Source organism: Vulpes lagopus, chromosome 9 (genome assembly GCF_018345385.1).
Source record: "Vulpes lagopus strain Blue_001 chromosome 9, ASM1834538v1, whole genome shotgun sequence".
Lineage (NCBI taxonomy): Eukaryota > Metazoa > Chordata > Mammalia > Carnivora > Canidae > Vulpes > Vulpes lagopus.
In genome coordinates, this window is record NC_054832.1 from 58262844 (window position 1) to 58287195 (window position 24352).

General features: G+C 34.7%; 1 protein-coding gene across 21 annotated transcripts in view; it reads left to right on the forward strand.

The window, feature by feature from the left end:
- The window catches only part of STAU2 (staufen double-stranded RNA binding protein 2), a 297168-nt gene that overhangs the window by 32163 nt on the left and 240653 nt on the right, over positions 1-24352 (forward strand). For 12 of the 21 annotated variants that reach the window (XM_041769188.1, XM_041769189.1, XM_041769200.1 and 9 more), the window contains 2 exons: positions 5605-5750; positions 20534-20693. In XM_041769188.1, the coding sequence (XP_041625122.1) occupies positions 5605-5750; positions 20534-20693 (306 nt within the window). Of the gene's footprint in view, positions 1-618; positions 638-5604; positions 5751-20533; positions 20694-24352 lie in introns of those variants that run through there. The other 9 variants (XM_041769196.1, XM_041769199.1, XM_041769197.1 and 6 more) reach the window with 3 other exon arrangements.

A 24352-nucleotide genomic window follows, 5' to 3' on the forward strand; every position in this document is an offset into this window, starting at 1 on the left:
GAGTTTTACATTTTTATGTTATAAATCTGCCAGTTTATGCCATTATGACTTTAAGGTTTCCCTTCTTATCTAGAAAAGCCTTTTATCTTTCAGGATTATGACATTTAGCTAAATTTTCTTGTGCTTTTGTCATATTTTTATATTTTACACTTTAATATTTATGGAATTTATTTTTGTGTTTATATGAGGTAGGAACCTAAATTTTTCCCAAATAGGTAGACAATTATAACAGCAGTTTGATTCTTGGGTAGTGGTTTTGCTTGGACAACCTTATAGTCTAACTTAAAGTTATATGGTTTGTTTCAGTTACAGATATAGATAGGAAGTCATCTTTCTCCTACAAGGCAAGAGCATGTGGACTCTTTGCTCTTTTATATTACTGGATAACTATATGAATTGAATGAGATGATGCAACTCTTTTGCTCTTTTGACTCTTTTTTTTTTTTCCTCTTTTGACTCTGGTTTTGTCCCCCCCCGCCCCCGCCCCCCCCCTTTTATTGGGAATTAGGATGAGTCACTTCCAATAGCAGGACATAGGGGAAGGGAAACCAGCAAAGAAACTTAGAAACTGTGTCCAGGTCATTTCTGGGATCAGGGATGGAAACGGATTCTTCTGTGGAGAGACTTGCCTTGGCAGGTGAGGTAGATTATATATTAGCAACAGCTCTGGCTGCAATTTAACTACTTTGAAAATGTTGCTACTCTAATTTCTGGCTTAGGAAACTTTTGGTGTTTTGGTGGATTCTGGTCAGTTTTTTTCTGCCGTTTCCTTCTAGGCATTCTGTTTTCTGCTAATGATCCACTTTTATTTGCTGGAATGTGATGTATGTTATTTGCTTGCTTCTGCATGTGTGCTATGAACAAGGTTGAATTGTCTTTCTTTCTTCTACCCTTGCTAGCTTGGTGAATTCCTACTTTACTTAGTTAATCTAACCACCATCTCTTGAAACCTGCCTTTCAGTACCTCCTTCACCTAAGAAGTTCCTATAACAGCCTTATTATAGCACTTATACTGTAGATGTGTTTATTGTATGTGCCTGTTTCTTTCTTTTTTTTTTAATTTTTTATTATTATTTATGATAGTCACACACATAGAGAGAGAGAGAAAGGCAGAGACACAGGCAGAGGGAGAAGCAGGCTCCATGCACCGGGAGCCCGACGTGGGATTCGATCCTGGGTCTCCAGGATCGCGCCCTGGGCCAAAGGCAGGCGCTAAACCGCTGCACCACCCAGGGATCCCATGTGCCTGTTTCTTATACCATTCTGGGAGCACTTTTGGGACAGAGATTATTTTTTTTTAAAGATTTTTTTTTATTCATGAAGAAAACACAGAGAGAGGCAGAGACATGGGCAGAAGGAGAAGCAGGCTCCCCAGCAGGGAGCCCAATACAGGACTTGATCCCGGAACCCTGGGATCACGACCTGAGCCGAAGGCAGATGCTCAACCACTGAGCCACCCAGGTGCCCAGGACAGAGATTTTGCCTGTTGATTGAAAACTCTCAGCTCCATTATTTTGGTATAGTTTAAAGATTGAAGTTCCAGAGAGTCAGGACATTTTATAAAAATATAAAAGGGTATATCTCAAAAAGAAGAGTATATATATATATATTTTTAAATATTTTATTTATGCATGAGAGACACACACAGAGAGAGAGAGAGAGGCAGAGACACAGGAAGAGGGAGAAGCAGGCTCCATGCAGGGAGCCCGACGGGGGACTCGATCCCGGGACTCCAGGATCATGCCCTGGGCTGAAGGCAGGCACTTAACCACTGAGCCACCCAGGGATCCCCAGAAGAGTATATTTTTTGTTGAATGTGCTGTTATGGTTGTTAAAGGATCTATTTACCAGTGTTACTTATCAAAGTTATAGTGATATTTATACAAATTACATGAAATTTAAACAAATTTCATATCAACAGAGAATATTCCCTTAATGCAAATATGAGAAATCTTAAATGTCTTTTATATCGCAATTGGGAATTTTTCAGTGGAAACAAACTTAGGATGTCATAAGTTAGTGGAAAAAATAACATACATGATTTTTACAGAATATTAAAGAAGTCTATTTGTATGAATAAAATCAACTCATCCTAACAGAACATTTTAACTCAGAATATTTTGGCTTGGAGGACTATGAAAAAAAGTTTGTGAAACTGTATCACTTTTCATAATTTGATGGTGGTGTCTTTTTTTAATTTATTTTTTATTTTATTTATTTATTTATTTATTTATTTATTTATTTATTTATGATGGTGGTGTCTTTTAACAAATTGTTTATAATCAGAGTAATAATGGATTCTTATCATTGTTAACAGTTCTTGTATCATCTCATTCAGTCCATACAATTATCCAGTAATACAAAAACAACTATTATTTCTATTTTACTGTCTAAGAAAGTGACCTTTATTTTATTATTTTATTATTCTATCACTGAGCTCTGTCAAGTAGTTAATAAGATTTCTGATTAAATAGAGGCACGGCTATTTATTATTTATATATTTAAAAGATTTATTTATTTATTTGACAGAGAGATTGAGAGAGAGAGAGAGAGAGAGAGAGAGAGACAGAGCACAAGTGGGGGTAATAGAGAGAGAGGGAGTAGAGAAGCAGGCCCCCTGCTGAGTAGGGAGCCCAATGGGGGCTCCATCCCAGGACCCTGGGGTCATGACTTGAACCAAAGGCAGCTGCTTAAGCAATTGAGCCACCTGGGTGCCTATTGCTATTTAAAATAAAGTTTTAATCATTTCGTAAAATAAATTACAACTAGGACTAATTATTTTTAAATTTACCAAATTTAAACCTTTAAATTTTATTTTTATTTATTTTTATTTTTTATTTTTATTTTTTTTAAACCTTTAAATTTTAGTTATAAAGCTTTATCTAAGTGAGATCCTGTGTATATTTGCACACCTTTCACACCAAAACTTGAGCTACACATTGAAATGTTTTATTGGATTCGTGTAATTTTTATGAAACAGAAAGTCAAAGTTAAAAGAATATAAGCTTAACACTATGGTATTAGTTGACATTTTCCTTTAAGGGATTTAGATCAGGTTTTCTTACCAAACAAGTATACAGAACTATAAACTTATCATTTTAATCACATTTTAAAATATTAAAAACCTATGCTATTAAAAATTTTCACTATAAAATTGTCACATTGTATTTGTTATGCTAGTATTTTTTGCATATTAGCCGATGAATATATAGCATTGCTGAGTTATGAAAATTGTACAGTGGTATAAATGCTATGTAAGTGTTAGATGATTTTTAGCAGAATTTAATATTTTCTCATTTTTAACAAATTGTCATTTTTCTTTGCTTTTTGATATAGATACAGGTATCTGTGTTATCTGTTGTACTTGAGTTATTTAATGCCATGGTATGCAAGGACCAAAACCGATTGTAGCCCAGGTCACTTTGTATTTTATTTAATGACTGACTTTCTGGTACAGTTTAAAAAATTTACAGCGGAGTGAGTAAGATGCAGATTTCCTCAAACCTCTCTTGACTTACTCTTGCCTTTTTTGTGCTGTTTCAAAAAGTAATAATTACTAGTTTTGTTTGTTTTGCAGGCCACTTAGAATGGTTTAACTATAGAATCCACTGTCACTGTATTGCCCCTACAGTTGGTTGCTTAGGTTCTTTCTTCTTTTACTTGTGCCTTTCTAGGTATTTATGTAGTTTTTTAATCAAATAATTTCTTAATCATAATAATTGTGATTGAATTATTATATTAAATTATTGATCCTGAAAAGAGTATGAAAAAGTTAAGAGTACTGTTTTGTTCATTAAACTTGCCATAGAAAGTTTATAAAGTTTCTAAAACCCCCTATTGCCATTCATTTAATGTATTCTCCACACATTGTGACTAGTTTAAATAAGCAGAAAGTAAACCACTTGCATGTTTTATGCTTAGGTTTTAAGATGTTTCTTAAAAATCTTAACCTCAAAACAACCTGTGAGTTAATAAGTAGGATAGATTTATTATCCTTATCTTAAGGTTAAAACGTAGAAGGCTTAGTTAAGTAAAAAATCACTAAGACCTTGCAGATTAGGGAAGAATTTCTTGAACAAGACATGGCAAGCACAGACTACAAAAGAAAAAGTGGTAAATATAATACATAAAATAATCAATAGAAAGGACAAGAGCTGTTCCCAAAGAAGGAACCCAAATGATTGATAACATGAGGTGATTAGCCTCAGTAGGAGAATGGGAACGCAAATTAAAATAATAGTGGGGAAAACAAAAACTAATAGAGGGATACCATTTGTCAAACATCAGATTGTCAACAATTAAAATACCTGACCATATTTTCAGGGCTGAAGGAAAGTGGTAATTCTTGTACTGCTCGAGGAAGGTAATTTGGTACAATCATTCTAAGTGCCATTTGACAGTGTGTTTTGATTCATAAGAGTAAGGAATTGAAAGAACCTAAATGTCTATCAGTAGGGGAGTGGATTAGAAAACTGATACGGTATTGTGATGGAAATTGTACTGCAGTTAAAAGTAATGCAATGGGTCTATGTAAGTTATAATATAAAAAACATAATGAAGAGTGAAGAGAGTAAGTTGTGAAAATTATATCTTTTTAATATTACTATTAATGAAAAAAAAATATTACTATTAATGTGGCTACAAAACCATGTATATCTCAAGACTGTGTATTTTTTCATGGGTATACATATATGCATATATATAAATGTATTTTAAAATATTCCAGAGGAATATATTCTAAATTCAAATAGTAGTGGTTTCTAGAAAGTATAAAGGGAACTTAACTGGAATATAATACTTTTTCTTAATAAGACTTAAACATGGAAAATACTAATTTCAGTTCTAGGTGGTAAGAACATGAACATTTGTTTAATTATACTTTCTACTTCTTTTAAAATTTTGTTAAAAAAACAAAAAAGGAAGTTACTAAGAAATAGTTGGCAGAGCAAGTACGAGCTTAGACTTGATTCCCAAGTCTAGAGCTCTTCCAATTAATATGCTGCCTCAAAATTAGAAGAAAAAGAAAGATCAAATGATAAAATAGGTAGACAGAATTTAGTTTTTTTTTTTTTTTTTTAAGATTTTATTTATTCATGAGAGAGAGAGACACAGAGACATAGGTAGAGGGAGAAGCAGGCTCCCTGTAGGGAGCCTGATTTAGAACTCTGATCCCAGAATCCCAGGATCACGCCCTGAGCCAAAGGCAGATGCTCAACCACTGAGCCGCCCAGGTGCCCCAGTTAGAATTTAGTTTTTACAGTAATAAGAATCAGGAGAATTATGTGTTTATGCTAAAATTTTTTCAGAGGAAAGTTATAAGCTAAAAGTTATAATCATATTACTTAAAAATCTTTAAGCATGCTGTTATCAAAAAATGTATAGAGAACAACTTAAGTACTTAGGGAAAAAATTACCTTAATTTATTGTTTAAAGTGTGATACATATTTCTGTTGCATGTAATGGAAGACTTTAGAGGATTTGAATTTTTTATATAAAATTCATGAAAATAATTTAATCCAAATTTTCAATCTAACTTCAATCTAAAAAAGTCAAAAGTAGCTTTTCTTCCATTTTGTAAAGTAATTCTTCACAAAAACTTTACAGCCTTTTTATTTACAGCTTCTCTCCAAGATAAAATGGCAAACCCCAAAGAGAAAACTCCAATGTGTCTGGTAAATGAGTTAGCCCGTTTCAATAGAGTCCAACCCCAGTATAAACTTCTGAAAGAAAGAGGGCCTGCTCATTCGAAGGTAAGGTTATGAAGAGAGGTGGTGAGACATACTTATCAAAGTCTATCAGATTTATCATCTCAGGTTTTAATTGTGCTTCATTGTGTGTGGGGGGAGGGGCAGCAGATTACCTGCAGGCTTTTAGTTTTATATTAATAATATTTACAAGTCTGTAACTAAACAATTTTATAGCTCATCATTGTTTACAAAGCTCCTTCAGGTATAGTACTTCAGAAAAACTTTAACAAATCATGAAATGTGGATTTTGATTTCTGTTTTGTAAATTAACTCAGGCACTGAAAAGTTCAGTGACTTGCTTAATAATAGCTCATAAGTGCCTGTGCCAGCACTTGAATATGTGTTTTTTGGCTCCCAAGAGCAATGTTTTTTCCATTAAATTATAACTGCTAATGTAAAAATGAACACAGAGTAAATATAACAACAGTTACCTACTGAGACATCTTTTCCAGTGTGACATGGAATTATAAATTTCATTATTTATAAAAGTTGTATGTACCAGTATTGTTATTTATGCATTCATTTGTAATATTGTTCTCTTAAGTGGAAAAGCAGCTTATATTTATATATAGCCTCCTACATATGTTTATATATATACATGTTACAAGTCTATAATTAACTCATTTATGTTTGAGCTTATTCATATGTTTTAAAAAGTCTCAGTTGTACACAAATTTCCATGGTACATTTTTAATCTTGGATTGGAGGTTATGATAATGATCATAAATTTTTGTTATGTTGAAGCAATTGATTCTCTAAAAGTTCACTAATCTGTATAAAGCAATGGCTATTGGATTATTGAATTGTTTTCTAATACTTCCTTCTAAGTAAGGGAGATAAGATGAAATTGAAATCTGTTAATTTTGTTCCTTATTAGAGACTTGAAGAAGGATTTCTGGTTTAATTTGTTCATAACATTATTTGTGTAGAGAAAAAAGTTGTGGCCTTGGTCTACCTGTTAGGTCATTTATCCTGACTCTCTTTTATACCCATTAATCCATATTCATTTCATATTCATTCTCTTTCTGACCTTAATCATGTTGAACTGTTTGTATTTTTTAGAATGTTTCATGTTTTTTTTTTACATCTCTCTGCTTTGCCTATATTGTACTGTCTCTTCGTCTTGAAGGTCTTTTTATTCTTACTCATTTTTGAAACTCAGCTCACGTGTCACATCTTCTAAACCTCTGTGTATCTTCTCTGATCCATCCACTGGGCCTTCAGCAGTACCTGCTTTCCTCCTGTATAGTCATTGCTGTGCTGTACATGATATATGTTGGTCATCACTATTGTACTAGACTGAGCTTTTTTTTAGGGTTAGTATTTTGTTCTTCTGTATTTTTATGGTTCCTATAGGATCTGTCTTCTTGGCTCCTCAGTTCTAATTCCAAGAATTCTTCCTGGAGATGACTCCCCAGTGTGGAATTTCATGTTAATAGATTGATCCCACATCACCTCCCGGTAGTCATTTGTTGATCTCTGGGTGGTTCCATCACATTTCTCATGCTTCACTTTTACTCTCACTCATCATGTTTTAATTTTTGGTGATTTCACTAAGTAGATCATTGCTCCAACATGCTGACATTTCAGTTTCTTGCACTTCTGTTGGTATCTTGCTTCCACTCTTCTCTATCCACTCATTCCTGTGATCATATTCTTGACTTTATCATAACCAGTAACTGGAAGACCCTCCATGATTTTAATCTCAAGGATTCATCTCTCTCTGAGACTGCCTAACTTTCTAGTTCATTCCCTCTATTAGTTTAACTTCAGTAGTTCTTCCACACCACAGATCCATTGTTTCTACCTCCCTTTTACTATTTACTATTTCTTGCTCCCCTCAGTCCTCACATGGTTCTTATCCAGCTTAAATTCCATTTGCCTCCATTCCCTCTATTAGTTTAACTTCAGTAGTTCTTCCACACCACAGATCCATTGTTTCTACCTCCCTTTTACTATTTACTATTTCTTGCTCCCCTCAGTCCTCACATGGTTCTTATCCAGCTTAAATTCCATTTGCCTTCTGTATACCCTCAGCAGTCTTGCTCCCCTTGGTTAACACTTGCTTGGTCAAATCCCAACCTAAATCTAAACCCTGCTGTCCCTTTTGCATTATGGATGGACTGCTTGTAGGGCCAAACTCCTCTATTTCTGTACTAAATCCCAGCTCCTCTAACTTTTTCAAGGCTATTCCTCCAACTTTCCCTCTGCTTCCCTCCTTACCTCTGCCTTTCTTCTATGTCATCAGTTTCCCTTTCTAATGGATCAGGTTTGTTGTAGTCCATTTAGATTTCTAGATAGTCCCAGGAATCCCTTGAGTTTTTAAGGAGATTTAGGGATCCCTTTGCCAACCCTTATTGTACTTATTGTTCTGGGTACTTTGGTCATAGACCACCTTAGTTAGCCTGTAGCTCATTTTTTAAATAGTGAGTAGTAGAATAATTAGCATTTTTGAATGAAATAAAACATTTATGAGTCTAATATTAATTATTAATGTTAGTATTAATTGGCTAGGTCTGGATCCCTTTTGTGGAAAGCAAAATCATTTTCATTCATGTATGTCTATTAGTGATTTGGAGACATACACTGTATTTTAATGAAATAAATTATTATCTCTGGCATGAATAATTTAAACCTAGCTCCAACTCATTTATTTTCTTGGGAGATTAATCAGTTACATGACAGTTTACATACTGGGTATATATGTTTTTATGTTACATATACACAAACACTTAGAGTAGTGGTTCTCAACCTTGACTGTTCATTGAAATCCCCAAGGAAGCTTATGCCTGAGTCTTACCTGCAGAGATTCTAATTTGATCGGTCTTGGGTGAGGCCTAGACATTAGGATTTTTTTTAAGCTCTCAGATGACTCAAATCTGCATCTAGAGTTGAGAAACATAAGATAATTTCCTCAGAGTGGTATAGAATTATCTTTTCATGCATACTTGTTGATGGGAAGTAGTGATCTATCTTATGTTTACATACTTCTTTCCTCAACACCAAGCCTTATAGAATCTGAACAATTTATGACAAATTTTAACATGTGACTATTAAATAAAAAATTGTAACATTTTCCTTGCCCTCTTTTGTTTTTTTGATCACTTTCAGGTTGAACTCTGAAGTAATTTGGTAACGATTATATTGATGTGACATTACTATATCTCCTAGGTACCTAAAGACAGTTCTTTTTTTTTTTTATGCATTGTTGTTTTGACTTTTCAAATCCCTGAAGAAGGCTGTCATAATGTAGAATGTAAGAAAGAGAACCAGAAAGAACAAAAAATGGTATTTTCTTCTTTTTCCTCTATTTCCCTATTTTGCATAGTTGTCAGTATGGGTGAGTGTTAAGAAAGCTCCAGTAGCTGTACTCTGAGAATGTTTACCTTGGAATAGATATTACTGAGGGAGACAGTATCATCAAGTGGCCTTGAAGCCAAATAGTCTTTTTTTCCTTTAATCCTAGCTAGATTTGTCAAGCTTATCTTTGCCTGCTTTATCCAGCTCATGTGGCCTTGAGCAAATAATTTAGAGTTTAAAATTTTCTCATCTGTAGTTTGAGAAATATATCTGTTCTAGTGTAGTGTCATGGAATGATGATTTATAAATTCCTAGCAACTATGTTGATGATGGGGGTACCCAGGTAATTATATCATTGCTTGTTAGTAGTATATAGGATTAAAAAAATCTTTGGTAATATATCTGTTGAGTATTTTCTACATCACACGCACTTTTCCGTCATTGGAGCTTCCTACTTTGGTGTCTTCTCTGATGTCTCTCTTTGGGTATTGTGGATACAAGTCTTTATGAGATAAATGTTTGGCAGTTATTTCCTCCTACTGTATGGTTTATCTTTTCTTTTTTTAATAGTGCCTTTAGAGAGCAGTAGTTGTTAATACTGGTAAATGCCAATTTATCCATTTGTTCCCTGTGTAGCTGTACTTTTGGTATCAAGTCTAAGAAAGCTTTGCCTCATCAAAGATCGTAAGATTTTCTCCTGTTTTTTCTAGATATTTTATTGCTTTAAGTCTTACATTTATATCATACATTTATGTCTTAGATTTAGATCTAATTGCCATTTTGTGTTAATTTTTGTATGTTATATGAGATATGGAGCAAGGCTTATTTATTTTTTTGCAAATAGATGTCCAGTTGTTGAGATTATCCTTTCTTTGCCATGTGCCTTTGTCAAAGATCAGCTATCCATGTATATGTTTATTTCTGAAGTCTCTTTCGTTCTCTTGATTTTCTCATCTTTATGCAAATGCTGTGCTGTTTCCTTTATAGTAGCTTTATAATTTTTGAAATCTGGTAATAGTAGCCCTTTAATTTTGTTCTCTTTCATTTTGCATTTTTATGTGAATTTAAAGTCACCTTGTCCTTTCTATAAAACACTGTGCTGGGATTTGAAGAGAACTGCCTGACATGAATCTATAGCTCAATTTGAAGCAAATTAACATTGTAGAAAAATTGAGCCTTCCAACACATGAACAAAGTATCTCTCATTTATTTAGATACATTTAGATTTAGATTATTTAGATATTATTTAATTTCTCTCAACATTTATAGTTTTCAGTAGTCAAGTATTTTATGTCTTTAGAATTATCTGTGTTTTAGTTTTTAAAAAGATTTTATTTATTTATTTACTCATTCATTCATTCATGAGAGACACAGAGAGAGAGAGAGGCAGAGACATAGGCAGAGGGAGGAGTCTCCATGCAGGAAGCCCGATGTGGGACTTGACCCCAGAACTCTGGGATCACATTCTGAGCCATCCACCCAACCGTCTAGCCACCCAGGCATCCCAAGTTTTCATGTTTTTGATGCTGTTGTCAGTGGTCATGTTTTTTAAATTTCAGTTTCTTGTTTTTTTATTTTATTTTTTTAGTTTCTTGTTCTTACTGATTTTTGCTACTGTATAAAATACACTAATTTTTGTGTATTGATGTAGTATTCTGTAAGTATTAGTTTTACTAATAAACTCATCAGTTCTAGTAGCTTTTAAAAAAATTCCTTCTTAGGGTTTGTTGGGGGTTCTACATGTCATTTATGAATAAAGACCATTTTAAATCCTACATTTTTTTAAGGTTTTATTTATTTTTTCATGAAAGACACAGAGGTAGAGACATAGGCAGAGGGAGAATCAGGCTCCCCCTGGGGACTCGATCCTAAGACCCTGGGATCACAACCTAAGCCAAAGGCAGACGCTCAACCACTGAACCACCCAGGCACCCCTAAATCCTACTTTCCAATCTTAATGTCTTTTATTTATTTCTCTTGCCTGATTGCATTGTCTAGAATTTACAGTGCATTGTTGAATAGAAGTGATGAGAGCAAATGTCTCTCAACTTACTCCTCATCTTATGGGCAATCATTTCAAGTTCCCCCCATTAATGATGATGTTAGATGTACCTTTTTTGTAGATGCCCTTAAACAGACTGAAGAAATTCCTTTCTACATAACATTACTGAGAATTTTTAATGACTAGATGTTGATTTTTGTCATGGAGTTCTACATTGATTGAGATGGTAATATATGTTTTTTCTGTTTTTAATCTCAGTTTTGTGAATTACATTGATTCTCAAATGTAGAATGTACTCTTTCATTTCTAGGATAAAACATTTGGTTATAATGTATTAGCTCATTTCTATATGATGGATTCCATTTGTTAATATATTTTTAAAGCTTTTATTTAAATTCCAATTAGTTAACATACAGCATAATAATAGTTTCAGGTGTACAATATAGTGATTCAGCACTCTCATACAACACCTGGTGCTCATTACAAGTGTCCTCCTTAATCCTTTTACCCATCTCCCCACTTCCCCACTGGTAACCATCAGTTTGTTTTCTATAGTTGAGAGTCTGTTTCCTGGTTTGCCTCCCTCTTTCTTTTTTCCCCCTTTGTTCATTTGTTTTGTTTCTTAAATTCCACATGAGTGAAATAATTTAGTATTTATCTTTTCTCTTACTTCACTTAGGATTATACTTTCTAGCTCTACTCTTAAATTTTTTTTTTTTTTAATTTTTTATTTATTTATGATAGTCACAGAGAGAGAGAGAGAGAGAGAGAGAGACAGGCGGAGGGAGAAGCAGGCTCCATGCACCGGGAGCCTGATGTGGGATTCGACCCCGGGTCTCCAGGATCGCGCCCTGGGCCAAAGGCAGGCGCCAAACCGCTGCGCCACCCAGGGATCCCTCTAGCTCTACTCTTGTTAAATGGCAAGATTTCATTCTTTTTTTTTTTTAGATTTATTTATTTATTTATTCATGATAGACACAGAAAGAGAAAGAGAGAGGCAGAGACACAGGCAGAGGGAGAAGCAGGCTCTATGCAGGGAGCTTGACATGGGACTCGATCCCAGGACTTCAGGACCGCGCCCTGGGCCAAAGGCAGGTGCCAAACCACTGAGCCACCCAGGAATCCCTCATTCTTTTTCTATGGCTGCTTTATATTCCATTCTGTGTGTGTATGCGTGTGTATCTTCCACATCTTCATCCATTCATCAGTTGATGAATATTTGGGCTCTTACCATGATTTGGCTATTATAGATAGTGCTGCTGTAAACACTGGGATGTTTGTACCCTTTCGAATTAGTATTTTTGTATCATTTGTGTAAATACCTAGTAGTGCAATTGCTGGATTGTAGGGTAGTTCTATATTTAACTTTTTGAGGATCCTCCATACTGTTTTTGAGAGTGGCTGCACCAGTTTGCATTCCCATCAACAGTGTAAGAGGGTTCCCTTTCTCTGCATCACTGCCAACACCTGTTGTTAACTATGTTGTTCATTTTAGCCCTTCTCACTGGTGTGAAATGATATTTTATTGTGATTTTGATTTCTATTTCCCTGATGATGAATGATGTTGAGCATCTTTTCATGTGTCTGTTGGCCATCTGTAGGTCTTCTTTGGAAAAATGTCTCTTCATCATCTTTTGCTCATTTTTAACTGGATGATTTGTTTTTTGTGTGTTGAGTTTTTTAAGTTCTTTATATATTTTGGAAATTAACCCTTTATTAGATATGCAATTTACGAATATCTTCTCCCATTCCATATCTTACCTTTCAGTTTTGTTGACTGTCTACTTCATTGTGCAGAAGGTTTTTATTTTGATGAAGTCCCAATAGTTTATTTTTGCTTTTATTTCCCTTGCCTCAGGAGATACATCTAGTGAGATGTTGCAACGATTGATGTCAAAGAGGTTACTGCCTGTGTCCTCCTCTAGGTTTTTGATGGTTTCCTGTTTCACAGTTAGGTCTTTTATCCATTTTGAATTTACTTTTGTATTTAGTGTAAGCAAGTGGTCCACTTTCATTCTTCTGCATGTTGTTGACCAGTTTTCCCAACTCCACTTGTTGAAGAGATGGTCTTTTTCCCATTGGATATTCTTTCCTTTGTCAAAGATTAGTTGACCATACAGTTGTGGGTTCATTTCTGAGTTTTCTATTCTGTTTTGTTGATCTGTCTGTTTTTATGCCAGTACCATACTATCTTGATTATTGCAGCTTTGTAATATAACTTGAACTCCGGAATTGGGATGCCTCCAACTTTGCTTTTCTTTTAAAAGGTTTCTTTGGCCATTCAGGGTCTTTTGTGGTTCCATACAAATTTTAGGATTGTTTGTTCTAGCTCTGTGAAAAATGCTGGGTTTTCTTGGATAGGGATTGCATTAAATGTGTTGATTGCTTGGGATAGTATAAACATAATTTTTTTTAAAAGATTGATTCATTGATTCATGAGAGACATAGAAAGAAACAGGCAGAGACACAGGCAGAAACAGACACGTGTGACTCTATTCCCGGGTCTCCAGGATCCATGCCCTGGGCTGAAGACAGACGCTAAACTGCTGAGCCACCCAGGGATCTCTATAAACATAATTTTAACAGTATTTGTTCTTCCTGTCCATAAGGATGGAATGTTTTTCCATTTCTTTGTGTCCTCTTCATTTTTTTTTTATCAGTGGTTCGTAGTTTTCAGTGTACAGATCTTTTACCTCTTTGGTCCGGTTTATTTCTAGGTATCTTATGGCTTTTGGTGCAATTGTAAATGGGATTGTTTCCTTGATTTCTTCTGCTGCTGCTTCATTGATATAGAGAAATGCAACAGATTTCTGTACATTGGTTTTGTATTGTGCGACTTTACTGAATTTGTATATCAGTTCTAGCAATTCTGTGGTGAAGTCTTTTGGGTTTTCTTTTTTTTTTTTTTTTTATTATTATTTATGATAGTCATACAGAGAGAGAGAGAGAGAGAGGCAGAGACACAGGCAGAGGGAGAAGCAGGCTCCATGCACCGGGAACCTGACGTGGGATTCGATCCCGGGTCTCCAGGATCGCGCCCTGGGCCAAAGGCAGGCGCCAAACCGCTGCGCCACCCAAGGATCCCTCTTTTGGGTTTTCTATGTAGAGTGTCATGTCGTCTGCAAATAGTGAAAGTTTAACTTCTTACTTGCTGATTTGCATACCTTTTATTTCTTTGTGTTGTCTGATTACTGAGGCTAGGACTTCCAGGACTATATTAAATAACACTGGTGAGAGTGGACATTCCAGTCTTGTTGCTGACCATAGAAGAAATGAGCTCAATTTTTCCCTATTGAGGATGATATTGGCTGTGGGTTTTTTTGTAGATGACCTTTATGGTGTTTCCTCTAACCCTGCTTTGTTGAGTGCTTTTATCATGAATGGATGTTGTACTTTATCAGATGTTTTTTCTGCATCTGTTGAAAGGATTATATGGCTTTTATCCTTTTATTGTTGTGGTGTATCATGTTGATTGATTTGTGAATATTGAACCACCCTTGCAAACAGAACTATATCCCACTTGATCGTGGTGAATGAGTCTTTTAATGTACTGCTGGATTTGATTTGCTAATATTTTATTGAGAATATTTGCATCTGTGTTCATAAGGCAAATTGGCCTGTAGTTCTCTTTTTTTAGGGGAGTCTTTGTCTCAATATCAGAGTGATGCTGGCCTCATAGAATGAGTTTGGAAGTTTTCTATTTTTACTTTTTGGTACTGATGTTCTTTAAATGTTTGGTAGAATTCACCTGTGAGCCATCTGGCCCTGGACCTTTTATTTTGTTAGATTTTTTATTACTAATTCAGTTTCTTTGCTGGTTATCAGTTTGTTCAAGTTTTCTGTTTCTTCCATTTTGGTAGTTGATATGTTTCTAGGAATTTACTTATTTCTTCAGGTTGTCCACTTTGTTGGCATATAGTTTTTCATAATATTCTTTTATAATTGCCTGTATTTCTGTGATGTTGGTTGTGATTTCTCTCATTTGTGATTTTTATTTAGGTCTTTTTTTCTTTTTGATGACTCTGGCCAGCTGTTTATCAATTTTATTAATATTTTCAAAGAACCAGCTTCTGGTTTCATTGATCTATTGCTTTTAAAAAAAATTTTTGTATCATTTACTTTTGCTCTAAACTTTATTATTTTCCCTCTTGTGCTGGCTTTAAGGCTTCATTTGTTCTTTTTCTAGCTCCTGTAGGTGTAAGATTAGGCTCTGTATTTTAGATTTTTCTTGCTTCTTGAGGTAGGCCTGTATTGCTATATACTTTCCTCCTAGGACTGCTTTTGCTGCATCTGAAATGTTTTGGACCATTGTGTTTTCATTTTCATGTTTCCATGTATTTTTTTTTTTAATTTCTTCTTTGACGTCCTGATTGACACATTCATTGTTTAGAAGCATGTTGTGTAACCTCCATGTGTTTGTGGTCTTTCCAAATTTTTCTTGTGGTTGATTTCAAATTTCAGTTTTGTGGTCAGGAGATATGCATGGTACGATCTCAATCTTTTTGTACTTGTTGGCCTGGTTTTTGACCTAGCATGTGATCTATACTGGAGAATGTTTCATGTGCACTTGAATATATATTCTGCAACTTTAGGATGAAATGTTCTGAATTTATCTGTGAAGTCCCATCTGGTCCAGTGTGTCATTCAAAACCATTGTTTCCTTGTTAATTTTCTTAGATGATCTGTCCATTGCTGTAAGTGGGTGTTAAAGTCCCTTACTATTCTCGTATTGAGTTCCTTTATGTTTGTTATTGTTCTATGGGTGCTTCCATGTTGGGGGCATAAATGTTTACAGTTGTTAGATTTTCTTGTTAGATAGTCCACTTTATTATGATATAGTTCCCTTCTTCATCTCATTACAATATTTGGTTTAAAGTCAAGTTTGTCGGATGTAAGTATTGCTACTCCAGCTTTCTTTTGGTATCCATTTTCATGATAAATGTTTCTCCATCCCTTCACTTTCAATCTGCAGGTGTCTTTTAGGTTTAAAATGAGTCTCTTGTAGGCATTGTATAGATGGGTCTTGTTTTTTTTTTTTATCCATACTGATACCCTATCTCTTTTGATTGGAGCATTTAGTCCATTTCCCTTCAGAGTAATTATTCACAGATATGTATTTAATACCATTTTATTACTTGTTTTGTCATTGTTTCTGGAGATTTTCTCTGTTCCTTTCTTTGTCACTTTTCGTCTTTCCACTCAAAGAGTTCCCATTACTATTGCTTGCAGCACTGGTTTAGTGGTCATGAACTTCTTTAATCTTTGTTTGTCTGGGTAAGTCTTTATGTTTCTTTCTATTCTGAATGATAGCCTCATTAGATAGAATATTCTTGGCTATTAATATTTCTTGAATATTCTATTCATTGGATAGAAAAATCTTGGCAGATTTTTCCCATTTAGCATGTTGAATATATTGTGCCACTCTTTTCTGGCCTGCCAAGTTTCTGTTCAGAGATCTACCTCTAGCCTATGGGTCTTCTTCTTCTTCTTCTTCTTTTTTTTAAACCACATCTTCTTTCTCTAGTTATCAGTTGATGGGAAGTTTGTTTTCAAAATTTGGTTATTGTAGATAATGCTGCTATAAACATTGGAGTACATGTATCCTTTTGAATTAGTATTTTTGTATTCTTTGGGTAAATACAAAATGGATCATTGGGCAGCTGTATTTTTAAATGTTTGAGGAACCTCCATACTGTTTTCCAGAGTGGCTGCCCCGATTTGCATTCCTTATTTAATATTTTGTGAAGGATTTTTAACTTTTATCTTTATGAGAGATATTGGTGGATAGTTTTGACTTGTATTGTTTTCCCTAGTGTCTTACCTTTTTTGAGGAAGAGGTTGTGTGAACTGGTATTATTTCTTCCTTAAATATTTAGTAGAATTTATCATTGAAACCAATGGGCTTGGAGCTTTCTTTGTGGAAAGATTTTAAACTGCAGATTCAATTTCTTTAACATACATAGGACTATTCAGGTTACTTATTTCTTCTTGAATGAGCTTTAGTAATTGTGTTCTTTCACAGAATTTAAATTGTTGAGTTTATTCCCATGAAGTTGTTAAAAACACTCCCTTGTTATCTTTTTTTTTTTTTTTTTAAGATTTTATTTATCCATGAGAGATGCAGAGAGAGAGACAGAGACAGAGAGAGAGAGGCAGAGACACTGGCAGAGGGAGAAGCAGGCTCCATGCAGGGAGCCCGACATGGGACTTGACCCATGGTCTCCAGGATCACACCCTGGGCTGAAGGCGGCGCTAAACCGCTGAGCCACCAGGGCTGCCCCTTGTTATCTTTTTAATACTTCAGGACTCTAGAGTGATGTCATTTCTCTCATTTTCTGATACTAGTAATTTACGTCTCTTCCCCCACCCCCCAAGATTAGTCTGGCTGTAGGTTTATGAATTTTATTGATCTCTGTAAAGAAGCAGCCCTTGGTTTTATTGATTTTATTTTCTATTCCATTAATATTTGCTTTTACTTTATTACTTTTTTTCCTATTAATTTCAGATTTTTAAAAATAAAGATTTACTTATTAGAGAGAGTGTGTGCATGTACATATGTGCACGTGAGGGGTGGAGGCAGAGAGAGAATCCTAAACTGAATCCCGATTCCTCACTGAGCACAGAGCCCAATGTGGGTGGGGCTTAATCTCACAACCTTGAAATCATGACCTGAGCTGAAATCAAGAGTTGGATGCTTAACTGACTAAGCCACCCAGGTGCCCCTGTAACTTCTAAGAGTTCTTCTCTTCTAAGAGAAAAATTTGCTCTTTTTTTTCTAGTTTCTTAAGATCGAAGTTGAAGTTAACTTATTTGAGACCTTATTTCTTTCTAAAATAGGCATTCAGTGCTTGAAATTTCCTCTTAGTACTATGTACTATTTTAGTGTTTCCTTCTAGGATGTAGTATTTCGTTTTTATTCAGTTTAAAATACCTTCTAATTTCCCTTTTGATTTAGTCTTTTACTTATGAGTTGTTTAGAAATGTATTATTTAGTTTCCAAATGTGTGTAGATTTTCCAGAGATTTTTCTCTTATTAGTTTCTAACTTAATTCCATTGTGGTCAGAACACATACTTTGCATCACTGAATCCTTTGAATTTATTGAGACTTGTTTTATGGTCCAGAATATCTTCTGTCTTGGTGAATGTTTTTTGAGAAATTGAGAACAAATGTATTTTCTGTTCTTTTTGGTTGGAGAGTTCTAAAAATGTCCATCAGGTTTTGTTGGTTTATAGTATGTTTATGTCTACTATATTCTTTGTGATTGCTTGTTAATTGTTCTATCACTTATTAAGAGGAGAAGGGGCATTGAATTTCTTATGTAAATTTTGGATTTTTTACTTCTCTTTGCATTTCCATTAGTTTTTGCTTCATATATTTTGAAGCTGTGTATTAGTTGACTGAACATTCCAGATTGTTACATCTTCTTGATTAATTGGCCCCTTTATCCATAAGAAATGACCTTTGTTATCACTGGCATTAATATTTACTCCAAAATCTACTTTGTTTGATATTAACATAGCCATTCTGATTTTTCATTAATTTATGTTAACATGATACATTTTTTCTATTGTCTTTATAGTTGAAGTGCATTACTTGTAAGTAGTGTGTAGTTGGATTTTGTTTTTTTATCGAATTTGGCAATCTCTACCTTTTAAATGGGAGCATTTGCATCATTTTGTTTTAATTTTCACAAAAATCCTGTGTGTTCTTTTTAGTCCTGGTTTATTAAAGAAACAAGGAACAGGAATAGGTAGCTTTCCTAACTTTTGCACATTGTAGATGTAAAGGTACCATTTAAACTCACAATGTCTGCCAGGATTCCTTATTAAAATTATTAAATTTTTATTGTAGTGGGATTCTTTTTATTTTCTCCAGTTTAAATGAGATATAATTGACATATAACATTGTATTAGTTTTAGGTGTACAATAAGCTAGTGGAATCCTGTAGAGAAGTTTCAGAAAAGCAGAGGATTGACTTAGATACATTCGTAATTTATAGAATGTTCATGTTGTGGTGGTAAGGATAGATTGAATGGGAATGTCTTAGGTTAAGGGAATGATGCTAGGATGGTCTTATAGTAGTGTAGGGGAGATAGGTTGATATTCTTGGCTAAGATATAGGCAAAGAGTATAAAGTGAGGAGGCCAGACCTGAAAACTATTTTTGAAGTTGAGTCAGTAGTTTGATAAATGGATGGAGGTGAGAATGGAGAGAGAAATGGAGACAAGGAAGACCATTCAAAGGTGCCTATGAGCCTAGGAAAATGGTGACATCTAGAAAAGTCGGAGGCAGGAAAGGTTAAATCATACAGATTAATCGTGGAGGGGGAAAACCAGACAAATCTAGATTATGGTATGTTCTTTTCCTCTTGTGACATTGACATTTTTGAAGAGTTTAGACCAGTTGTCTTACAGAATATACCATAATCTAGTTTGTCTGTTTTTCCTCCTATAATTAGTTCAGGTTAAACATTTTTGGCCGAGAATACTAAATGCTTCTTGTTGGATCATATCAGGAGGTAAATGATGTTAGTTTGTATGATTATTGATGATGCTAACTTTAATCACTTGGTCAAGGAATTTTCTACCTGACCTCCTTCCTGCTTAATGTACATTTATTTCCTTGTAATTAAAAGTACCTTGGGGTTAATGCTTTGTATTCCTGCAAAGTAGTAAGCTGTCTATGGAAAACATTGTGTATTCTGTCTTGAACCTCAATTTTAGAAGGTGAACAATAAGTTTTGAGTTCACATGGAAATTATAGTGTGAATGGAATGTTTGGATGACAAGGGGAAGGGTGGTTATGAAATGAAGATGGACAGGTGGAACGTTTGTGCCACGCCACAATGGGAACAGTAAAAAGTTTTTAACCTGGCGTTGGTTGGGGTGATAAATTGGATTTGAGGGTTTTTGTTTTGTTTTGTTTTATTTTGTTTCTTTTCTTTTTTTTTTAGAGAGAGATTTGAGAAATATTTTTGAGGTTAAAATTAACAGAATTTGGTGACTGATTAAATGTTGGTTGTAGAGGATGGAGAGTTTCCTGGTGACATAATATTTGGTAGGATTGCCTGACTCTTTGACTAGATTGTACTAGGTATGACATTTAAGGAATTAGATTTTATAAGTGTTAGAGACAGGGCCTCGTGGATTTTCTTAGTTTCTCTTCTTTGTAGTTTGCTTTATAAGGATTATTTGAATGACATTAACAATATGATTCTATTTAGGGAGGTAATTTCTTCTTTATTCTACCCAAAATGTTCACTGAGAATTGCTGCTAAGCCTTTGACTAGGATAGAACAATATCTGGTACAATCTCTTAAAATTATTTCACTAGGTAGAATAAAATTTTTGTATAAATAACTTGTAAGGTCATCCCTAACTCTAAAATTTTGATTCTGTGGTATATCTTTTTTTCTCTCAGTCACCATATTTTATTTACTGAAAAAATTAAATGTTTTCTTTGTCTCTTTATGTTTTTTGAAGATGTTCTCAGTGCAACTGAGTCTTGGTGAGCAGACATGGGAATCCGAAGGAAGCAGTATAAAGAAGGCCCAACAAGCTGTTGCTAATAAAGCTTTGACTGAATCTACACTTCCCAAACCAGTTCAGAAACCACCCAAAAGTAATGTTAATAATAACCCAGGTATGGCACTGACTTGTTTCTTCTGTTGTGTTCTGTATATGCTGTTTTCTGTACTTTTCTTTATAGCAGGCCATTTGACTATAGTCAAAGTAAGAGAATGGGGCAGGTAATTGTAATTATTTAAAAAATTTGCTTTGTGGATGCTCTAAAGATGCATTATTTACTTTTTAGATGTTGACAAAAATATATTTAGATACAAAGAACAAAATGTTTGACTGAGGTTTTTTTTTAAGTTTTTTATTTTAATGCCAGTATAGTTAACGTACAGTGTTATATTAGTTTCAGATGTACAGTATAGTGATTCAAAAAGTCTACACATTACTCAGTGCTCTCCCTGATAAGTGTATTCTTTAATTCTTGTCACCTTTTTCCCTCACCCCCCACTCACCTCCCCTCTGGTAGCCATCAGTTTGTTTTCTATAATTAAGAGTCCATTTCTTGGTTTGTCTCTCTTTTTTTCCCCCTTTGTTCATTTGATTTGTTTCTTGTATTCTACATGAGTGAAATCATACATTATTTGTCTTTCTGTGATTGACTTATTTCACTTAGCATAATTCTCTCTAGCTCCATCCATGTCATTGCACATGACAAGATTTCATTCTTTTTATGACTAATGTTTTTTTGTGTATATATATATCACATCTTTATCCATTCATCTATGGATAGGTACTTAGGCTGCTTCCATAATTTGACTATTGTAAATAATGCTGCAATGACTGAGTTTTTTTCTAAAGTAAAGATAGAAATGATCAATTTCTCTTTTTATATAATATATAAAAATATACAGTTTAAAAATGAAAACTAGTTATTTATTTTATTTTATTTTATTTTATTCTTTAAGATTTTATTTATTTGACAGAGGGAGGGAGGGATAGAGCACAAATGGGGGAGTGGCAGGGACAGGGAGAAGTAGGCCCCCTGCTGAGTAGAAAGGCTGATGTGAGGCTCAGTTTCAGGACCCTGGGATCATAACTTGAGCCAAAGGCAGACGCTTAACCACCTGAGCCACGTAGGTGCCCCATCTTTATTTTAGTTTAATAAAAAAATTATACAACTAGGCCTAAGCATCTTATTTTGCTTATTGGTATAGAAGTGGTTGTAGAAATGGTAAAAATGGTTGATAGAACCATTCAAATTTATGTAAATGAGTTTTCCAATTTTTATCTCCTAAGAATAATTTTAAAGAGTTGTTAGTTGCATATACTACCAATAACATTGTACGTCCAGTTATCCATTTGGAGGAGGCTAACCTATATTGGGCATAATACATGAATTGATAACATCAAGTTAAGAAAATTCTATAAGTTTAGTACTAAACTACATCCACTTACTTATTAATTTATTAATTTAAGAGGTTACTTTCTGACAAATATTGCTTTAGGTATTTTTTAATGAAGTAAAAAAAAAAGACTTTTTCCTGCCAGAAAGGCCTCTGTAATCTATTTAATTAGAGTTCACATGCTTTTGCTCAATTCTGATGCTTCTTTCTCTTGTGGCATGTGTTAAGTAGATCTAGTCTGTTCTTTCAAGGACTGCTCTTTCCAAAAGTCCATGAATATCCTTTGCTTCTGTTTAACTGATTCTAGTATTTTTTTTAAAAAGATTTAGTTATTTATTTATTAGAGACAGAGAGAGAGAGACAGAGACAGAGAGAGAGAGAGAGAGAGGCAGAAGGAAAAGCAAGCTCTCTGTGCAGGGAGCCCGATGTGGGACTTGATCCTGGTCCCCAGGATCACACCCTGGGCTGAAGGCAGCACTAAACTGATGGGCCACTGGGGCTGCCCGATTCTAGTATTTATAAAGTAAGCTTAAATAAACCAAATATTATTACATAAAGAAAAACAGTATTCAATATGAATTTGGTAAGAGGCTATCTCCTTTTATAATTTTAAAAAATCTCTTCAGATTACTGATTGTTAGTACCACACAACTGCCTCTGTGTATTAATAAGCACTTGCTTTTATATATTTAAGAGTTATAAAACACTGTCCTTTTCTCTGGAGATTTTACATTTATATACGTTAAGCATATGAGTCAATGGTAAAGATTAAGTACCAAGTGAATAATAACAGCCATCAGTATTATAAGTAATGATAAACATGGATGGGAGTAGTTCAGTGGAGATACGGTCCTTGAATGGAGAGTAGACAGAGATAGAGGTGAGGAAAGAATATTCTAGTCAGGGAGTTCTATGATGAAAGGCATTGGAATTAGGACTGTGGACAATGGATTTGGTAAAAAAAAAATTTGGTGGTGGTTTTTAATTAGAGCAGGTAAGTGACTAGGAAGAGATAAGACTGGAGATATAGTAGGGGTAAATTGTGATGAACTTGAATGTCAGGTTTAGATTAAAATTTATCAGTGGTTTAGGGGATTAATGTTTACAGGCTAGTGGTTGATGTGTTTAAAACAGCATTTTAGGAAGTTTGGTTTGATATGTGGATTGAAGGTGGAAAATACTAAAAGGAAGATCAGTTAGGGAACTATTGCCATAGTTTAGGGTAAAGAAAATAAACTCCTATGCATTGAGTACTATACGCCCTCTGCTCAATGGTAGTATTGGGAATGGTAGTGGGAATGGAACAGGACAAGTGTTGCTGATCCAATGGTTGAAGCCATGTTAGAGAACAAACTGTTTGGAGTATACAGTGTGAAGCAAGAGCAGGGTGTGCCCATCTCTGCATCAGTTCCACTTTAGAAGATTATAATGGGGGGGTAAACCAGCAAAGGAGATGGGGAAGGAAACAGGAGAATCTGAAAGACCAGTAGAGACGAGTTTCTGCTGTTGAGTGTAGCAGTGAGCTGGGACAATGAGTAGTTTTTTGAAGGTAAAGTTTTATTTTTACTTTTTTTATTAAAAAATTTTTGTTTTAAAGATTCTATTTATTCATGAGAGACACAGAGGCAGAGACACAGGCAGAGGGAGAAGCAGGCTTCATGCAGGAAACCCGACATGGGACTCGATCCCATGCAGGGTCTCCAGGATCAGGCCCTGGGCTGAAGGCAGCGCTAAACCGCTGAGCCACCCAGGCTGCCCGTAAAGTTTTAAAGAGTATAATATTGCATACCAACATGTGAACAAATTATAATTTTAGAACCTTGATGGGTTTTGTGCCGTGAATACTGTACTAGTACCACAGGGTTTACTAGTGCCCCAGAAGCCTCCCTCATGCCCACTTCTAGTGGTTAAACAACTCCGAGGAAGCCACTATTCTGCTCTGTCTTAAATTCTTTGTGCCTGCTTGTTATAATCATGCACAGTGCTCTTTTGTGATAGCTTGTTTTTCTCAATGTTACATCTGTGGGATTCATTCATGTTGTATTTAACAGCATAGTATTTCATTGTTGTATAGTATTCCATTGCATGAATATACCATAATTTATTTATTCATTATACTGTTGATGGACATTTAGATTGTTTCTAGTTTCAAACTCTGAGAAATAAAACTGTTGTGAACATTCTTGTCTCTATACATTTTTGTTGGGGATGTACCTAGTACTGGAACTGTTGGGTTATGGGGCACACATGTGTTCATGCATAAATCAAATCAGAATATGAATTAAGACAGGAAGTCATCAGCATACACAAAAGACAGGTATCATAGCTGCTGTTCTTACATCACAGTCTTTTATTCCTAGACTTATTGGGAAAGAAAAAA